The following is a 19,281-nucleotide window of genomic DNA, read 5'->3' as shown; positions in this document are numbered from 1 at the left end:
TTCCATGTACACTTGAGTAGAATGTGTATTCTGTTGCTTTAGAATGAAGTGCTCTGAATATATCTGTGAAGTCCATCTAGTCCAGTGTGTTATGCAAAATCCTTCTTTGCTTGTTCATCTCCTGCTTAGAGGATCTGTCTATTGCTATGAGTGGGGTGTTGAAGTTCCCTAGTATTATTGTATTATCATCATTATGTTTCTTTAATTTTGTTATTAATTGATTTATATAATTGACTGCTCCCAAGTTAGAGACATAAATGCTTACAATTGTTAGATCTTCTTTTTGGATAGACCATTCTATTATGATGTAGTGTCCTTTTTCATCTCTTATTAGAGTCTTTGGTTTAAAATCTACTTTGTCTGATATAAAGATCACTACCCCAGCTTTCTTTTGATGTCCATTAGCATGATAAATGGTACTTCACCCCCTTGCTTTCAATCTGGAGGTGTCTTTGGGTCTAAAATGAGTCTCTTGTAGACAGCATTTTTTTGCTGACTTTTTTTTAATCCATTCTGATACCCTATGTCTTTTAATTGGAGCATTTAGTTCATTTACATTCAGAGTAATCATCGAAAGATACGGATTTAGTGTTACTGTTTCTGTAGATTTTCTCTGTTCCTTTCTGGTCTTTGTTACTTTTGGGATATGTCTTCACTAAAAGAATCCTGTTTAATATTCTTGCAGACCTGGCTTAGTGTTCATGAATTCCTTTAGTTTTTGTTTGTTCTGGAAACTCCTGATCTCCTCTTCTATTCTGAATGAGAGCCTTGCTGGATAAAGTATTCTTGGATGCATATTTTTCCCATTTAACACAGTAAATATATCATGCCAGTCCTTTCTGGCCTGCCAGATCTGTGTGGACAGGTCTGCTGCCAGCCATATGTTTCTAACCTTGTAGTTCTCAGCTACAATGTATTCAAATAAACCTTCTACCACTCTTTCTCTCTCTTGATCTTCTGTGACCCCTATTATTCAAATATTATTTTATCGTATAATATTAGTGATTTCTTTAAATCTTCCTTGGTGATCCAGTAGTTGTTTTTCTTTTTCTTGGCTTCTTTATTTTCCATCATTTTGTCTTCTATATCACTGACTCTCTCTTCTGCCTTGTTTATCCCACTTTTAGAGTCTCTATTTTTGACTGAATCTCAGTAATAGCATTTTAAATTTAGGCCTGATTAGATTGTAGTTAATTTTATTTCTATGGTAAGGGATTCCCTACTGTCTTCTATTTTTTTCAAGCCTGACTAGTATCTTTATAATCCATGTTTTGAATTCTAATCTGACATCTTATGTCCATATTGATGAAATCCTTGGCAGTGAGGAATGTCTCCTCTTCTTTCTTTTGAGGTGTGTAATTATGTCCAGAAAAGAATAAAAGAGAGAGAAAAGGCAAAAATAACAACACCAGAAAAATAACAAAACAAACCAGAAGAAAACAGAAACAAAACTAGATAAAATCAAACAAGAAGTAAAACAGAACAAAACCATAAACTAGATCCTGGTGTATTTTGGGTCTGTTTGTTAAATGAAACTAGATCCCAAAATAGGAAAGAAAGAAAAACTTATATATATATATATATATATATATATATATATATATATATACAAAAAATAAATAAAATACAATGAAAGGAAACATACCTATATATATTTATATATGTACATATATAAATAAAAATTAGAAAAGAATTTTTTAAAAAGATTTTATTTATTTATTCATGACACACACACACACACACACACACACACACACAGAGGCAGAAACACAGGCAAAGGGAGAAGAAGGCCCATGCAGGGAACCCGATGTGGGACTCCATCCCAGGTCTCCAGGATCACACCCTGGACTGAAGGTGGCGCTAAACCGCGGAGCCACCTGGGCTGCCCTAGAAAAGAATTTTTTTAAAAAATGGAAAAAAAGGAAAGAGCTGGAAAAAATAAAGTTGAAAGGCTAAAATATAATAAAAGAACCACTATTTTCCCCAAGAGCTGAAATTTTGCAGTTTCTAGGATCAGTAAACTTGGTGCTAACTGGCTGTTCCTGCTGGTCCTCTGGAGGGGGGTTCTCTTGTGCTCTTGTTCTCTTGTGTTGTATTGGTTCTCAGGTGTCCTCGCCCTGGTGGAACTGCACTCCCCTTGCTAGGGGACTGGGCTCAGTGTGAGTGGCCCCAGATTGCACTATGTGGTACCTGGGCACTATGTTTTGCTCCCTGAAGCCTTTCAGCACGGACGGGCAGAATGAATATGACAGCACCCCTGTCTTTATCCCCCTACTCTTCAGCGCACCCCCAAGGAAATGCAGTCCTCATTCTTGTCTCCCTTGTTTCCAACCGAACTCTGTATTCACCCAGCCTTTGACCAAGCACTATTATCTCAGACACATGACCCCGTTGGAGTCTCCGAACTTTAGGGACCTGTGCTTCATGGAACAATGCCTGTCCATTCCTCCCAGGGCAGGGGCGGGGTGGGGTCTCCCTGGATTTCTGCCTTTTGCTGGGATCCTGATCAGAGAGTGGTCCCATGGCAATGCAGCGATTTGCAGTTTATGGCAACACTGTGCAGAAAGCCAGAACCTAGACTCACTGTTTCAGGTGGCTTCCCGATCTGATGCCTGGGAACTCTGCCACACTGAGGCACTCCCATTCTTCTTGTGACCCTGGGGATCCTGAGAATATTGTAGCACCTGGGACTCCACCCGCTTTTGCCACTTGAGCACCTTTAAACCAGGATGCATCCCACTGTAGCAGACTTCTAAAAGTTCTAGTTTTGCACTCTGCTGCTTATAGTACTTTGCGGCGGCCTCCTTAAGCAACTTCCCTAACCTCCTCCATATCTTCCTATATATTGTCCCAGATTCACATCTCTGAACCTCTTACCTTCTAAAAAGTGGCCACTTTTCTATTTGTAAGATTGTAGCAATTCTTTTCTCCGAGTTCCCATTGATTTCCCAGGTCTTCGGAATGATTTGATAACTATCTAGTTGAATTCCAGGGACCAGGTGAAATTAGGGTCCCCTACTCCTCTGTCATCTTATCTCTCACACATCTCTTTTAAAATATTTAGCAACTATTTTCTTTGGGTTGTGTGGCTCAAATAGACACAATATTATAGTGAATTTTGAATAAGACCTCTTTAGGGTTTATAACTTCTCTAGAATTATGGGTGGCTTCTCTCCTGGAACTTCAACAATTAAACTAGATGCAGTTGGAAGTGCTTCAGTTGAAGCAGGGTCGGAGCATAAAACCTCTTCTCCCTTCTTGCCTTGAGCCTGCCTCTCCTCCTTCTTGGCAGCTTCTAGAGTACCCCTAGAAACACAGAGCTGTAAGGAACACTGATGGAAAGGCCTCAACCTGGCTCTTCTCTGGAGGGCCTTCCATAGTTTACTCTTTTGTGGTTCTCAGCCACAGCTTGTATAAGAATTCTGATTTTGACTATATTTAATTTGTTCCCCACTCTCCTACTATAAGGTGTGGTTGAAGGAGATGAGGTAGGATTCAGAATTTGGTAAATTTGCTGATTGATATCTGCTTAAGAAACATGTTGAATAAAACTAGACACTTACAGGCTATATTTGGGCCAGTGGGCATCGATTGTTTGAATATGGCTTGTTTTGTTTTTGGCACAGGAAATTAAGGACTTATAATGCTAGATTTTATAATATTTTAAAGCATTGTTTCAAATAATGGTTATATAGTCTTTTTTTAATAATAGAAACTGCAAATGTCTATTTACATTTTTTTTTTTACCAAACCTGGGAACAAATTCTTCAGAGAATGGCTATCATTAGATACTTTTATGCAATTATAGTTCATGATGCCATTTCCTAAATTAAAAGAATCTTTTCATTTTTCTACATGTGAATATTCTGTTCTTTTTACTCTGTCTTTCCCATTGGGTCAGTTTTAAAATCACCATTACACTAGGGTGAAAACAAATGCAAGTCAAATTGTTCCCAATTTCTAAGCATCATTTTTAGAAATAAGGAGGTCTTGTTTCTATTTGAGTCACAAGACCCACACTGTGTACGTAGGAGGTGAGGGCAGAATTGAGTAGATACAGTGAGCACCATTCATGTCCAGAACAGAACTCATGTTCTAGAAAATAAGGTTGTATAAATAAGGTAAGATTGGAAGTAGAAGGCAATAAATAGTAAAACCAAAGCATTTGTTCCTCATCGAGTAGTCAAAGGAGACTTGCAGCGTCTAATGCAAGAGCCATACAGAGTAGAGATGGAAGCAGCAATGGAGGTAAATTGTAATAGTAGGATTTGGACTGTGTTATCTTAGAATTAGCAATATACACAGAAGGAACACTATCCAGAGATTTCTACATTTTAGGAAATCCATCTTCTAGAGGAAAGATAATAAAAATAGAGTATATCAAAGAGGTTTACTTGGTCATAAGCAACTATTGATAGCTAAGTGGCTTAAGAGATAGGAAGGTACCAGAAGGATGTGGGAGGCTCATAGAATCAGTGTAAAGCTGGAGGAATGGGTCTGTTACTGAGGAACCAAGGTTCCTCAGAAGTCAGCAGCAGTAACTAAGCTGTGGTCCGTTAACACTCAAGATCCAGTGAACATAGCACTGTAGCACCTCAATCCCCCCTTCCACTTTTGTTGCATTCTTTCAACAGATTCAAAGAACTGAGGTAAATTTGGAACATTGGAAGCTGATAGATTCTTTGTGAGAATTCTTTGTCTTCCCTAGCAGGGCTGCTTACCTTATCTGCCCACATAGGAGAGAGTTTGTGTACCAGAGGAGATTGTGTTGCTGCTAGAAAATACAGGTGGAGCCTGGATAATCGAATTATGAGAAACAGCTATTCCAAGCAGACTCTAAGAAACACAAGCTGATATTAAGGTCAGATAATCCAATAAGGAAAAAAGGGAAGGACATTCCAAGAAAACAGTGGTCTATATAGGGAATTCTAGGATTACCTCAGTTTAAAATTGCCCTTTATAGGAAGAAGTGTCACAAATGACACATTCTTGCAAAGTAGCTCAGACCTGGGAATTTACATTGGGAAGACTAAAATGTAGAACAAGCTGACTAAAGAGTTATCACAGAGATTACCAGTGCAAGGAGCTGAAAAAGGAAGGGAGGGTTGGAAATTTAATGAAGGGCAGAGAAAAAAAAATACAAACTCTTCAATACCTATGTTGCTTTAGTCTTCTAGACCTTGGAAAATGATTCCTGGGTGGCTTAGTCCATTAAGCATCTGACTCTTGGTTTCAGCTCAGGTCATGATCTCAGGGTCCTGGGATCAAGCCTGTGTGGGACTCCTGCCTCAGTACAAACTCTGCCTGAGATTCTCTTTCTCCGTCTTCTTCTGCCCCTCCCCCTATTTGCATTCTAAATAAATAAATAAATAAAATCTTTTAAAAAAACCCACTGAAGATAATTTCTTAGAGTATTGGTTGAAGAAATGGCAGAAGTAATAAGTTGGGCAAATGGTGTCTGGATGCATTAGAAGGGTAAGATAATGGATTATAGAGTTACTATAGCTTGGTGCAAAGTTCTCAAGTGGATTTTTAAACCAGATTATTAGACATTTATGAGACAAGAAAACTCCCAGATAGCATAGGTGTGTTAAGATAAGTGAAGGTGACACAGTGAAAAGAACTGGAGTCAGATGACTTAGGCACAAACACTCATCTGTCAATAAACAACTCTGTGGACATGAGCAAATCACTTGAGTTTTTTAAGCTGCATTATTTCTTTCTGGGAAATGTTATAAAACTAGATGTCTTCTAGTGGGTAGTTTAGAATCCGTCCACAAAGAATCTGTTAGCTCTGCATGTACCAAATTTACCTCAGTTCTTTTAACTAGGTTTCTGGATGATAAAGAGCTTCATTTATTAAAGAACACATCCTGTGCTGGGTATTATGTGATTTTATAAAGCACACACATCAGTCCTATGACAAATGGGTGTTATTAATCCCTTTTAGCAAATAATGAAATTGAGACTCAGAGTGCTAATAGATAAGGTGAATCAGGATCAGAGTTTGTTTTGATAGCAGGGAATCAGTTGACCAATTTCCTATTGCTATTATGTTAGACAAGATGAATATATTTAGGATGGATAACACTACCATGAGGTAACACTACAGTGGACATTACCATAATAATTCTTTCTTGTTTGGATACTTACACCTAAATTGTGTTGATAATGAGTCCATGCTTTTTTTCTTTTTTAAAAAATTTTATTTATTTATTCATGAGAGACAGAGAGAGAGAGAGAGAGAGAGAGGCAGAGATACGGGCAGAGGGAGAAGCAGGCTCCCTACGGGGAGCCCCATGTGGGACCAGATCCCAGGACCTCAGGATCACGCCCTGGATTGAAGGCAGGTGCTAAACTGCTGAGCCACCCAGGGATCCCCAAGTCCATGTTTTTTTCATGGAAAGGTTCTTCTGGTGTTTTTTTTTAACCTCAACCTATCTAACTATTTTTTAAAAATAAACAACTTGGTTGAAAGAATAGAAGAAACTCATCAGACTTTTAAAAAATGACAAAGGAGAAATATTCAGATGAATAATTTATTCACATATACCTCTATTCAAATATCACATCTGAAACAGGATTTAAGGTAATGATCAGTATTCAGCGAAATACATTAGTATTGAAAATAAATTTGTTCATTTAGCGTATAAACTATCTTGCTAGACAAAGAAACTTTGAGCAGGGTTAGGATTTGGGAAACTGGAACAGAGGCTGAGAGTGAGGGTGATTGGCTTTTGGATTAAAACTTGGAACTTCCAAAAAGAACTGGAAAGGTCATATCTACAGTGATATCTGAATACATTTCTTTCTCAGTCACAAAAATCTTAGATTAACAATAATTTTCTATAAGAAAACAATAATTTTCTATTAAACAGTTTACTTCAGGTTGATTTCAAGTATAAAAGAAACCAACCATTGAAAATTCTAGCACCAAAGGCTGATGTAAATTTTAGTTACAGTCACAGAAAAAAGGTGTTCAGACCCAAAGAGGCAATATACTCCTGCAGTTTCTGCTTTAGCCAGACCTCATCTTGAAGACAGTGGGTTTCCTTCCTTTAGGACCATATAGTTACTAACCAGAGAAAGTCATGGAAGATGTGCAAGAAATTGAAAGGTCTGATTAGTGTCTCAAATGGGAAACAGCTGGGCCAACCAGAAAAGACTTAAGAGTGACAAGAAAGCTTCTTTCAAATATATGAAGAGCTGATGTCTGGAAAAGATGGTTGGTTAGTTCTAAAACTCTAAGAAATAGAAAATGAAACTGGAAGAAGTGGGTGGAATTATTTAAAAAAAAAAAAAGTTTCTCCAGTGAGAGCCTTCCTAAAGTTGAATGGAGGCACTTCTAGAGGTTTAAAAGCCTCCTGGGTTACTCATTATCTTCAATTCAGTGAATGTTGGTTGAGAGCCCTCTTGTGCCATGCCAAATGCTTCAAGTGTATCAGTGAGGAAAACAGACAAGAATCCCTGCTGTTGGAGTGTTTACATTTTGGAAGGCATGAGGTAACTTTTAATAAATAATGAAACCAATCAGTAAATTATGTAATCTGTTGGAAGGTTGAAAGGGTTTTGGAAAAAGAATAAGAGATAAGGGATGAGAGGAGGTGAAAGGGGAATGGGACAGACCTCAGTCACAGATATGCTGTCAGAGCAGGTCAGCCTCATTGAGAAGGAGGCATCTGAGCAAATACTTTGATGAATGGTGTGAGAGAGTTCTCTGGGGGAAGATCATTCTAGGCAGAAAAGAAGAGCCAAATATTGGCCTGAGACGGGAGTATGCTGGCAAGGAAGCCTCCTCTGCAGGTGCTCAAGCAGAGCTTGGCAGAGCGTCTGTGAGAGAAGCTGACAAAACAGCTTCTGGTTTTGGGGAGAGCTTGCACTCACTCCATGACTTCTGAGGTCTCTTCCAACTTTTCATATTCTCTGATCTTCTGATTTTCTGATAATTCAGAGTAATTAATTTGACAGTGATGAGGCGGATAGGTTCAAGAGCAGAAATACCAGACCAGGGTTGCAAATAAATGATGAAGGGGCAAGACAGATAGTGTGAACTTTTCAAAATACTGGCAGTGTGTTCACATATTTTAAGAAGATTCTGTAAATCACACAAAGCATGTTTGCAGACCAAATCTTGCCCAGGGGCCATCAGTTTAAGACCTTTGCATTAGAGAAAGTGAAATCAGTTAAAGGGTGTAATGATGTAATCTACATGTAAGGTCATGGACAGAAAGTCAAAGGAGAATAAAAAATAAAAAAAGAAATATGAATCTGATGAGAATTCTTTTTTTGTTATAATTTGGCAGAGAACCAAAAAGGAAGAAATAATCCACGATTACTGTGTAGTTGACACTCCAGGAGACCAATTCACACTGACTTTGCTCTTTCTTGGACAAGACTCATGTTGATTTTTTTTTCTGCCTATTATCAATGATCAGATACTTACTTGCCTTTTCACTGTCCTCTTACATGTAATCACCTATAATTTAGGAACTTCGAGAAAATATCAGCCAGTTCAACCTTTCTCGGTTATTTTGAGTCTATAATGCGATATGTAGTCCTAAAAATTTTGAACAGAGGCTCAGAATTAATGGCACCAATTACAAAAACACAGAGAAAACTTCTATTCATGATTTTACCTTGTCCTGTTTCCTTGCTGCAGGTGCCTTCATTTGCAAGATGCTGCCATTTGTCCAGTCTACTGCTGTCGTGACAGAAATTCTCACCATGACCTGTATTGCTGCAGAAAGACACCAGGGACTTGTGCATCCTTTTAAAATGAAGGGACAATACACCAACAGGAGAGCTTTCACCATGTTAGGTGAGGAGGCACCAGTGGCAGTACTGCCGGTCTTTATTACAGAACACAGAGAATTTCTTCAAGGTGAATCATATTGAGGAACCAGACTAGTAGCTTCTTGTTGAGTTTGTAGGCATGAGGTACAACTGGGATTTTAGATCTCTCCCCATTTACCTTGACCCCCACTCCTTTTCACCTTTACGCCTACTCCCACACTTAAAATCTCTCATTTCAGCCTTACTTTTTCAGTTTAAGTCTTAACTTTTTAACACTACTTTCAGCTAATTTAAGATAACCTTTTAGTGGCATTACCACATTAACATTTATTAGATTAAGAAACTGTCATCCTGAGGTAAGAGGCATCTGAGCTAAAATGCCCTTCTTAGAGCAGATAGCTTTTGATAGGGGAAGGAAAGGTGCTTTTTAGAAAGGTGGAGAACAGGGGTGCTGCTCAGAGGTGGCCCCAATGGTCACAACAGCAGAAGGCCACCGGGGTCATGAGAACCCTGGGTGCTGAGTGCTGGAGGCACCTGGTGAAGACAAATTCCATCCACTTTGTAATTTTGCTCCAGGCATTTCTGAATCCTCGGCTTGCTGCCACTGGTCTTGAGTCAGCAAGTCATGATGAACAGGTACTTCTTGACAGGTGGTGACCTCGAAGCAACATCCTAAAGCCTAGCACAGTAAGATGGAAACATTTGTCCATTTGATAGTCATAATAGAGCCATTTAAAATCTTAATGCACTTCCCAGTGGTTTGAATGTCTGATAGCTAACCAATGAAAGGTTAAGGGAGTGACAAATGCAATAACCAAAAAGAGCAATTTTTACTAATATCTTGAGAGGAATGAGTAAATATTTGTTTCTGCTGTTGGAATTTAGCCAGTGTGGGAAAGAATTCCTGAAGGCTTTGGAATGCCAAATAGTGAGAAAACAGGGAAAATATATCTTAGTTTTAGTTAGTTTCAAATGTTTGGCACATCCTACCTACAAAGAATTCAAAGGCCTCATCTCCCTTTTAATAATTGACATCTTTCCACTTCACAATATCTGAAAAGCATGTGTGGATGTGGAAAGCAGGTGAGAAAAGGAATACATGGAGGAGAGAAGTTATTAAAAAAGGAAAGAGAGGAAGAGAGTTTCAATATCTGAAGGCAAAGTCAGTAACAGGCAGTCATGGAACTTTCGACTCAAAAAAGTCATGAGAGACAGAAAAGATTTTAAACCAAGAAGGCTCATCTCCCTGTAGGGCTTTTGTGCAGTGTTGCCTGATGTCTCTCTAGCTCTGTTACACTAGGAACCAGTCTTGTCTTCATGCCCAGTACCTCCTAGCTGAAACTGCCTTGCCCCCATTAGCAGCGACCTGCTAGACTCACTTACCCATGGGTTCACAGATTATACCAGTAATATGAATCTAACCCTGACCCTTCTCTCCCTGAATGGGCAGTAGAGCCAGAAGGATTGGCAATGAGCTAAGCCAATTAGACTCATTTCTACTAAAGACTGGAAAAGTAATTGGGCAGAAGATAGCATAATGAGATACTGATTGGACCAAAACGGAATAGATGTGTGTGGTGATGTAAAGAGAGATTGATTTATGAGTCTTAGAACTATCTTAAATCTTTGAATAATAATGACTTTAAAAATATTTTATTTATTTATTCATGAGAGACAAGCAGAGACAGGCAGAGGGAGGAACAGGCTCCCCATGGGAAGCCTAATGTGGGACTCGATCCCAGGACTCTGGGATCATGACCTGAGCCAAAGGCAGATGCTCAACCACTGAGCCACCCAGGTGCCCCTAATAATGACTTTTTATAGGCAGTGTCAGTTCATGTGTTTCCTTATGAGAAACACCAGTTACAGTTTAAGTGAGTCTCCGTTTCTTGAAACCCAAGGCAATACACTGGTTTCTCACTGGTGTTACCCAATACAGAAAAAACAAGAAGAGTTTGAGCTAATAAGTTGCTCTCAGAATTGATGTTGGGTCTCTTGGTTCTAGCCTCATCCTAATCTATTCACATTCTCTTTTGTATGTGGCTGAGGGCACATCATTAAAGCAATTCCCCCAACAAAACGTGGAGGACAGGGAATTTGGAAAGAGCACTCTGGTTTCTGATGTTTTAAGTGTTTTTGTAAATAAGGAAATAATACTCATGTTGTGATGCTTAAGACAAGTTTTACTCAGTTTTAAGAAGAGATTGTAGATGGTGATCTATATCATGTCTGACAACCAAACAGCAGGTGCTTGATCGACACCTACTAAGGGCCAGTAATTTTCCTTGGACTCATATTTGAGGAAACAAACAAACCAAATTGCATTGTCTTTGCCCTCAATGATCTTAGAGGAAGTTGAGAAGAAACAACCAAGGGCAACAGGATGCCACTCTAGACGGCACATGGAGACAACGGCCAATTAGCAGTCAGTTCTATCTGGAAATGATGGTGGACTTCAAAGATTTCCTAGAGAAAGTGACTTTTGAGTCAAGTCCTGGAAAATGAGTTCACAGATAGATGTTGGGAAAAGGGTACTAATCCCGAGTGACACTGTAGGGCGCAGAGCAGCACAATGCATTCTGGGATATGAGGGCTGAAGGCAACTCTGTAAATTCTTCAGTAGAGGACCCTGGTTTGAAGAACATGGACAGAAATGTAAGAGGAGAGAGAAGCAAGTAAGAGAACCTCGGGGACCGTGTTAAGGGTTTGAGTTTTATCTTATAGGCACTGAAATACTAGTCAGGATTTTTTTTAAATGTTTAAGGAGTTTTAATTAAGCATTTTAAAATGGTTCAGGAAGACTATTCCAGCAGCAGTTTTGAGGATAGTGAAAGAGTGGCTGTGAGGACATGTAGGCCACCGCACTGTTCCAGGGCAGAGATGATCACATATGAGGAGTCTTTATGCTTAGACCATCTGCTTTATGGCATAAGCATGCATGTGTTTTGCTTCGCAGACTGAACCATATTCTCATGATTTTAATGTCTTGGCAGGTGTGGTCTGGCTGGTGGCAGTCATCGTGGGATCGCCCATGTGGCACGTGCAACGCCTTGAGGTAGATTCAGCACTGGGGTTGATTATTGAGAGTCATATTATTGAGATGTTTCCCAGCCCTCTCAATGATAATCCATTTTCTTCCTGCAAATTTGTATGACCCCAGCTACTGGAAAAGTTTCACTGGAAACTTTTCAAGTGCAGTGATTTGTTTTGAGACTTTTTCCCCGCTCTGTGTATCTAGCTCTCCCTTGATCTTATATTGTTAAGACTTTCATACTTATAAGAAAATTCACCAGGATCACTTTGTACATTTTCCTGCCAGCTGAGCATGCCTGTCCTAGTGACCCCCAGAATCTTACTACATTTTAAGAATTCAATGTTTGCTCTAGATTTTTTTAAATTTTGAAATCACATTAAGAATTTGTCATTAATTATCTGCTTATGAATTGATTCTCCTTCATAAGTCCTTTCTTATCTGCCTCCCATATATTAACAAATTGAAATTTGAATTGGAACATGACACAGGATCATTTCATCTGAACTCTCTCCTTCCCTCCCACCTTTATCAGATGGGCCCAGCATTGCGTGGGGATTCACAGTAGAGGGAGCACCGTGCTGTTTTTAGCGACCCAGTCTCTTGGATAGGGCATGCATACTTCAGTATCTCCTGTCTAAGTGATCTAGCCCAGACAGTAGCCTTCAAAGGCAGTAGAGAGTTGTTCACACCCCACTAAGATAATTTTTTGAACTGTCTATCCTCTTTATACCTTTTTATTTATTTTTATTTTTTCTTTATACCTTTTTAAATTGATAAATGTGAAATTTTACTAGATATGTGATGTCCACTGGCAAGGATAGTAAATGAGCCCTCAGGCAAGGGCATATTTAAAATACGACTTGATTTTTTTATGTAGCCAGTATACTGAATGATCTGGACTCGGGTGAGAGCAGGAAGTAATTTTATTCTGTCCCTTGCTACCTTTAAAAATGTGATCTGAGGACTTCCTAGTACTCTGACCCAATGTTGTGGATGCAGCCCCAAGCAGGCCCTGTAACTCTTCCAGCCATGCAGAGAGCAACATTCCTCTGATGACTTGCAGTCACAACAGTGTTAGTTCTGTTATTAAAATGCCCAGTGTCATAATCACATAAATCTACACTCTCAATTGATGCAAAATGTCTCCCTCTCCTCAGCTTGTGCTGTTTTAGGAAAGGGGGCACGATCCCCTTCCTCTCTGCTTCCTTATTGTGCATTTCTCTTTTTCCATTCAATTGACTGCCTCTGGCTCCTTGCGCAGTGGTGAGAGGGGTAGGGAGAGGAAGGGGCAGGTGTCCTTGGGTATTGTGCTCTCTGCAGGTGACTGTTGCCCATGATCAATTCTTTACTTGTGGGGTTTTCCAAAGATAACAACACTGAGGCTTCTGACTGTTATTCCTTTCTCCAGCAGGCTGCTCATCAAGACCTGTGAGCTTCCACACATAGTTGTATGTGCTCTGTTCTTTTCTCCAAGGCTGTCCTTATCCCATTAGGAATCCTGTACCAATGGAGTCCTCTCATAAGTGACCCAACCCAGTACTCATTTGTGGGGTCCCTTCCTGGCTCATAGACACAAGGGGATTTGTCTATTTTTTTAAATAAAATTATTTTATCATATGCTCTAAATATAGTTTAAATATGTAACTTATTTACTTTGTAGAAAAAATGCATATGTAACTGGCAAAGCTGCTCCTCACTATCAGCCAAATCAGCCAAATCAAATTTCTGTCAGGAAGAAGTGTGATTTCATTTTTCATACCAGATAAATGAATTAATATGCATCCCCACAGTCCCCTTCTCACTTCTAAATTTCTACTAGAGAGAGTGTGTGTGAGCATGCACAAAGCCTGAATTTCTCACCTGGATGAAACAAAGCACCCCTGAGTTCACCATTTCCACCTAATGAAGTTCTCTTTGCTCTGCTGTCACTGGGCTCTTTCTCAGGAGAGATGTATTTGACAATGTTCAGGGGACGGAAGTAACAACGTGGTTAAATTAAAATTGTCATCATTTCTGTCCTTTCATTGTATGAAACATGTGAATTCACAACATTTCAATACCTGTCAAAGCACCTTTTTTTCTAATGCCAAGCTTTACCCGGAATAGAAATATGTTTAAGATAGGGAAAAGCACAAAGCCCTATCATGTATTTATGGTTTCTTGATCAAGGTGGCTTCCCTGACATCAGTAATTCAAACCACCTCCTTTTTCAATGCCTCATTGTAAGAGACCTGACATATAGATAGGGAGAAGAGGAATTAGAAACAAGAAACTGGGAATGGGGATCCCTGGGTGGCGCAGCGGTTTGGCGCCTGCCTTTGGCCCAGGGCGCGATCCTGGAGACCCGGGATCGAATCCCACGTCAGGCTCCCGGTGCATGGAGCCTGCTTCTCCCTCTGCCTGTGTCTCTGCCTCTCTCTCTCTCTCTCTCTCTCTCTCTCTCTCTCTCTGTGACTATCATAAAAAATTTAAAAAAAAAAAAAGAAACTGGGAATGGAGAGCCAGCACAATGCTCAGTCTCAGACTTCTCCTAGGTAGTAGGATTTTTCAAGATTTTTTAAAATTAATTAATTAATTAATTAATTAATTAATTTTAGAGAGCGTTAGAGAGCATGAGCAGGAGGAGGGGCTGAGGGAGGAGGAATCCCAAGCCGACTCCCTGCTGAACGCAGAGCTTGACTCAGGGTCAGATCCCAGGACCCTGAGATCATGACCTGAGCCAAAATCAAGAGTCAGATGCTTACCCGACCGAGCCACCCAGGCATCCTGAGGTAGTAGAATTTTAGTGAACTGTATGGTTGTGAATAGAAAATCTGAAATTGGCTCCCTTAAAACCATCTGCCCATGGTGTTTTGCTTGTCCCCAGAGCAGCATGCACCTATTTGGAGACTGCTAGTATAGCTTATGCTTTAAGATGTGCCAATATGTTGCCCCCATGGTTGTTGCCCTTTGCGGCCTTTGCCTACATGGAGTCAGAATGAATTTCACTTTATATCCTGTTCCCAGGGAGTTTGGATCTTCAGCTTATTATTCAATAAGTGTTTTCATCTCTTGTTGTATTTGTAAAAAACACCTAGATCAGAGCTTGAATTCTCCTACCTTTGATGAGTATACCAGAAAGCTTTTTCCCCATTTCAATTGACTAAAGATTGGTGATAAAATTTGCAGGAATGAAGGAAGAAATAAGTCTAAGACCTAGGTTTTCTTCATCTGGAAAGCTTTAACTAAAATGGCAGTAGTTTTGCTAAATTCTCTTTTGTTCTTATTATCTAGATAAATGACTCTTGAATATGCTTTGCTTAGTTTGTCCCTTATTAGCATTTTCTATTATTACTGATATTATTATTAATAATATTTTGAACTCATGAGTCTGTCAGAAATAGTGTTAATAAAGAGACATTGCCTTTCTGTAAAATATCTACCTCAAAGGCTTATAGCTGAGTCTGAATATTTGTAGACTGACAATAGTTTGAATCCCAATTTCTTATTCATCTCAGAATCTTTTTTTTTCATCTCAGAATCTTAAAGCTATCAGTTACCTTTCTAAAATCTTTATAAGCAATCTGATTGTTCCAATCTGAAATAGCAGTAACAGAATATAGGCGTTCAGTACCCATCAATTCAAAGACATCTGATGCCTTGTCGAAATTTGACTCTTCAACAATTGAGGAAGCAAAATAATGTAACATTAAAGTAGGTGGCATGCAAGTACAAAATATTATTTTCCTACATACTTTGGTTGTTGTAGTATATTATTTATCTGGAAATAATGTTCTTTATCTGGACTGTATACATACATATTTTGGTCAAAGAGTATATAGCTCTTTCCCTGAATTGGAAAATTATGGCTCTAAGGTAAAAAGTTGAGAAAGATTAAAAAAATAAACAAGCTATTGATCTCAATTCCACTTAAAAATAGAAAAGGAAAAAAATAAAAAAATAAAAAAGGAAGTATAAAACCATTAAGAATATAAGAAATGAATGAAATGGAAAAAAGACCTTCACAACAAAAGAACAATCAAAATTGTATCTCACCTGAATATGGACCCACAGTAAATACATAGGATCTGAAAAATGCAGCCTTACAATACAACTTGGCTGCTTTCTGTTTTTTTTTTTTTTATGGTGACTCTGGCTCCTCTAACTGAATTGTTTTTATGTTAAAGATTAAGTATGATTTCTTATATGAAAAAGAACACATCTGCTGTTTGGAAGAGTGGGCCAGCCCTGCACACCAGAAGATCTATACCACCTTCATCCTCGTCATCCTCTTCCTCCTGCCTCTTATGCTGATGCTTATCCTATACAGTAAAATTGGTTATGAACTTTGGATAAAGAAAAGAGTGGGGGATTGCTCAGTGCTTCGAACTATTCATGGAAAAGAAATGTCAAAAATAACCAGGTCTGTTTAATGAAATATTCACCTCTGTTTAAAATATTTGTAATTAGTCAGGCTTGAAGGAGCAGTTGCCAGGGATCTCTGAATTCCTGGGAAATTTATCCAAACTGCCATTTGTAATTTGTGTTTAGGGCATGGGCTGACTTTGAACTTTGGAGCTTTTAGGTATGGCAGGAATTTAGATAATTCTTACATTTTCATCTACATGTCAGTATGACATGGTAGGAAGAACTGTGGTGCTCTCCCCACCACACCAGACACTTGGTGTGGATGAGTCTCTTTAAATCCTAGGGCTCCTGCTTTCTTCATGGGTACCAGGGAGCTTAATAAATATCCATTCTCACTTCCTCCTACCCAAAAGTGATGCTAAAATACATGAGATATGTATGAAAGTTCTTTGGTGACCAGAGTATTCTATTTACTTTAAATTATTATTATTGACATAATAATAATGCCTTTCTTTTCTGATCATATTCATTAATACAAATTTTAAACCTAATTTACTGATATGGTACTTGTAGTCAATATGGCTTATTTTATAATCTACATGGAATGGCTATTAAACACAAAAACCAAAACCAAAGCCTTATGTTTTGTGGGGCGGTATTTTCTCATTTCTTCAAGTGTGCAGCGACCTCTAGTGCCCAGTTTGTACGAAGCCATCCTCCCTGTCTGCAGAGTGCTGGACTGTTGAGAACCTTGGGACTTACTGCTTGAGCTCTCCCACTTCCTCAGAAGAGTGCTCTTCAACAAAAAGTGAATAAGGGCTTAAGCACTGAGTTAAGCTGCCTAACTTTAAGTCCACACTAACCCTTACAGTTTAAATGCCTTGGATATCTGACTGGTCGTCTGACTTTGCAAGTTACTTAACCTTCTGTGCCTCAGTTTCTGCATCTGTCAAATGGCTTACTGAGAAGATGAATGATATAATCCCTGGAAAGCATCTAGCAGAGGGCTAGACATATCATGAGCATACATCATAAGGATGTTTATAATATGAGAAATATAGGGATGAGGTAATAGCAATGGGAACAGATGAGAAACAGCCCACAGTTTTCCTATCAATGAGCTATATTAATATTTGAAAAATTATGGTTGAGAGATTTAGGCTCAAACCTTATTTAATAATTTTGATATCAATTTGACAAATTTGCCAAGAAGTTAACTAATACAATATAATCTTTGTGGGTCCAGGAAGAAGAAGCGAGCTGTCATTATGATGGTGACAGTAGTGGCTCTCTTTGCTGTGTGCTGGGCACCTTTCCATGTTGTTCACATGATGATGGAATACAGTAAGTGCTTTTCATTCTCATTTGGTAAGACTTCTAGTTCATTTCCTGTTAGATGGACAATGAATCATTGAAATTTGTTACTATTCACTTGGGTAATCAAATAGCAAACATTTAATGGGTTTCTTTCATGTTTTCAAGACCCACCAGATCATTACATGGTAGGTAATTATGTATGACTTTGACCAAATATTTAATAATTACAGAAGGTACAGAAACATTTTGGAGAGTCTTCTTTCATGCTATGCTTTCCTGTTCTCCCAAAGCCATTCAAACTGGGGAAATGTTCTCCATTTTGTTCTCCAAATCCTATGAATGTTCTGTTTAGATTTAGAATATTGACTTGAACCACGTGAATTTAATTACACCTATGATTTCAGCCAGATCCTCAGTGTATTACCTTTGATAATCTGAGACTTAAGATAATTCTCAGGTGATTGTGTTTCTATAACACAAGCAAACATTTGAATGGTAACTGCTGCTTCCAGTTTATATGAAGCTTGGAATCAAATTGAAATGCAGTAAGCTCCCTAAATTTGTGCTGGCTGCCAGGCTGTGCTTGTGAGCCAAGACTCTCCAAGAATGAGGACTCATCACAGAGCTTATTTTTCTTCAGACATCAGATGGCTCTTCCCAAAATTGTCTTCAGAGTTTTTCACACCTTTAGCCACTTGTTAAAGTATAAGTGTTCTGTAAAGATAGATGATAATTTTATTTCGTGCTCATTAGAACATAATGCATTCTATATTATTACTTTTTATTTCAGGCAATTTTGAAAAGGAATATGATGATGTCACAATCAAGATGATTTTTGCTATAGTGCAAATAATTGGATTTTCCAATTCCATCTGTAATCCCATTGTTTACGCATTTATGAATGAAAACTTCAAAAAAAATTTTGTATCTGCAGTTTGTTATTGCATAGTAAAAGAAACCTTATCTCCAGCACGTAGGCATGGAAATTCAGGAATTACAATGATGCAGAAGAAAGCAATATTTTCCCGAAGAGAGAATCCTGTAGAGGAGACCAAAGGAGAAGCTTTCAGTGATGGCAACATTGAAGTCAAATTATGTGAACAACCAGAGGGGAAAAAATATCTCAAGTGACATCTTGCCCTGTTCAGTTCTGAACTTTCTGAGAATTCTGCTTTAGGCAGTGGGCACTAATTATAACCGTTTTCATGATTAGTACCATTCATAGCTTAATCAGAAGAGAAAATTATTCAAGCAAAGGTTGAAGACTTTTTATTCTCACAGTGATGAAAAGAAGGAAGCAAACCATTTTTTCATTAAAAATATACATGAAAAAATATATATACGTGAAAACACAGTTTTGAAAAATTAGTAAGCCATCCTTCTAGATTATAAAAATCAACTTAAGGAAAAAACTTGTACAGAAATACATGTTCTTGGATAGTAGTTTTTCCCTCAATTCAGTCAATGTAATGTGACTCTTTTATTTTAAAGATTTGTTTATTTATTTTAGAGAGAAGACTGGGGAAGGGAGATGGAGAGAATTTCAAGGAGACTCCCCGTTGAGTGAGGAGCCCAACAGTGAGCTCCGTCTCAGGACTCATGAGATCATGACCTGAGGCAAAACCAAAAGTTGGATGCTTAACTGACTGGGCCACCGAGGGGCCCCTGTAAGGTGACGTTCTATGTATTGCTAAATGAGATGAGAAAATAACTTAAAGATTAAAACTTCTCTCTTGAATGAGTTAATAGTTGAATACAGTAATGTAATTTTAAGTGCACTGTTGAAGCTT

The 19,281-nt window shown here is 38.6% G+C and overlaps 1 protein-coding gene across 1 annotated transcript in view; it reads left to right on the top strand.

Annotated features, from left to right (window-relative positions):
• QRFPR (pyroglutamylated RFamide peptide receptor) overlaps nucleotides 1–18,622 on the top strand; it is a 50,831-nt gene extending 32,209 nt beyond the window's left edge. The window contains exons 2-6 of the mRNA XM_055317093.1: nucleotides 8,660–8,818; nucleotides 11,787–11,848; nucleotides 15,994–16,229; nucleotides 17,421–17,518; nucleotides 18,282–18,622. Of these exons, the coding sequence (XP_055173068.1) occupies nucleotides 8,660–8,818; nucleotides 11,787–11,848; nucleotides 15,994–16,229; nucleotides 17,421–17,518; nucleotides 18,282–18,622 (896 nt within the window). The remainder of the gene's footprint in view (nucleotides 1–8,659; nucleotides 8,819–11,786; nucleotides 11,849–15,993; nucleotides 16,230–17,420; nucleotides 17,519–18,281) is intronic.
• Nucleotides 18,623–19,281: the final 659 nt, after the last annotated feature.

The sequence above is a fragment of the Nyctereutes procyonoides genome, unplaced genomic scaffold (assembly GCF_905146905.1).
Source record: "Nyctereutes procyonoides isolate TBG_1078 unplaced genomic scaffold, NYPRO_anot_genome, whole genome shotgun sequence".
Lineage (NCBI taxonomy): Eukaryota > Metazoa > Chordata > Mammalia > Carnivora > Canidae > Nyctereutes > Nyctereutes procyonoides.
The sequence above is the reverse complement of the archived record's forward strand: the minus strand, read 5'-3'. Positions and strand labels throughout refer to the sequence as shown.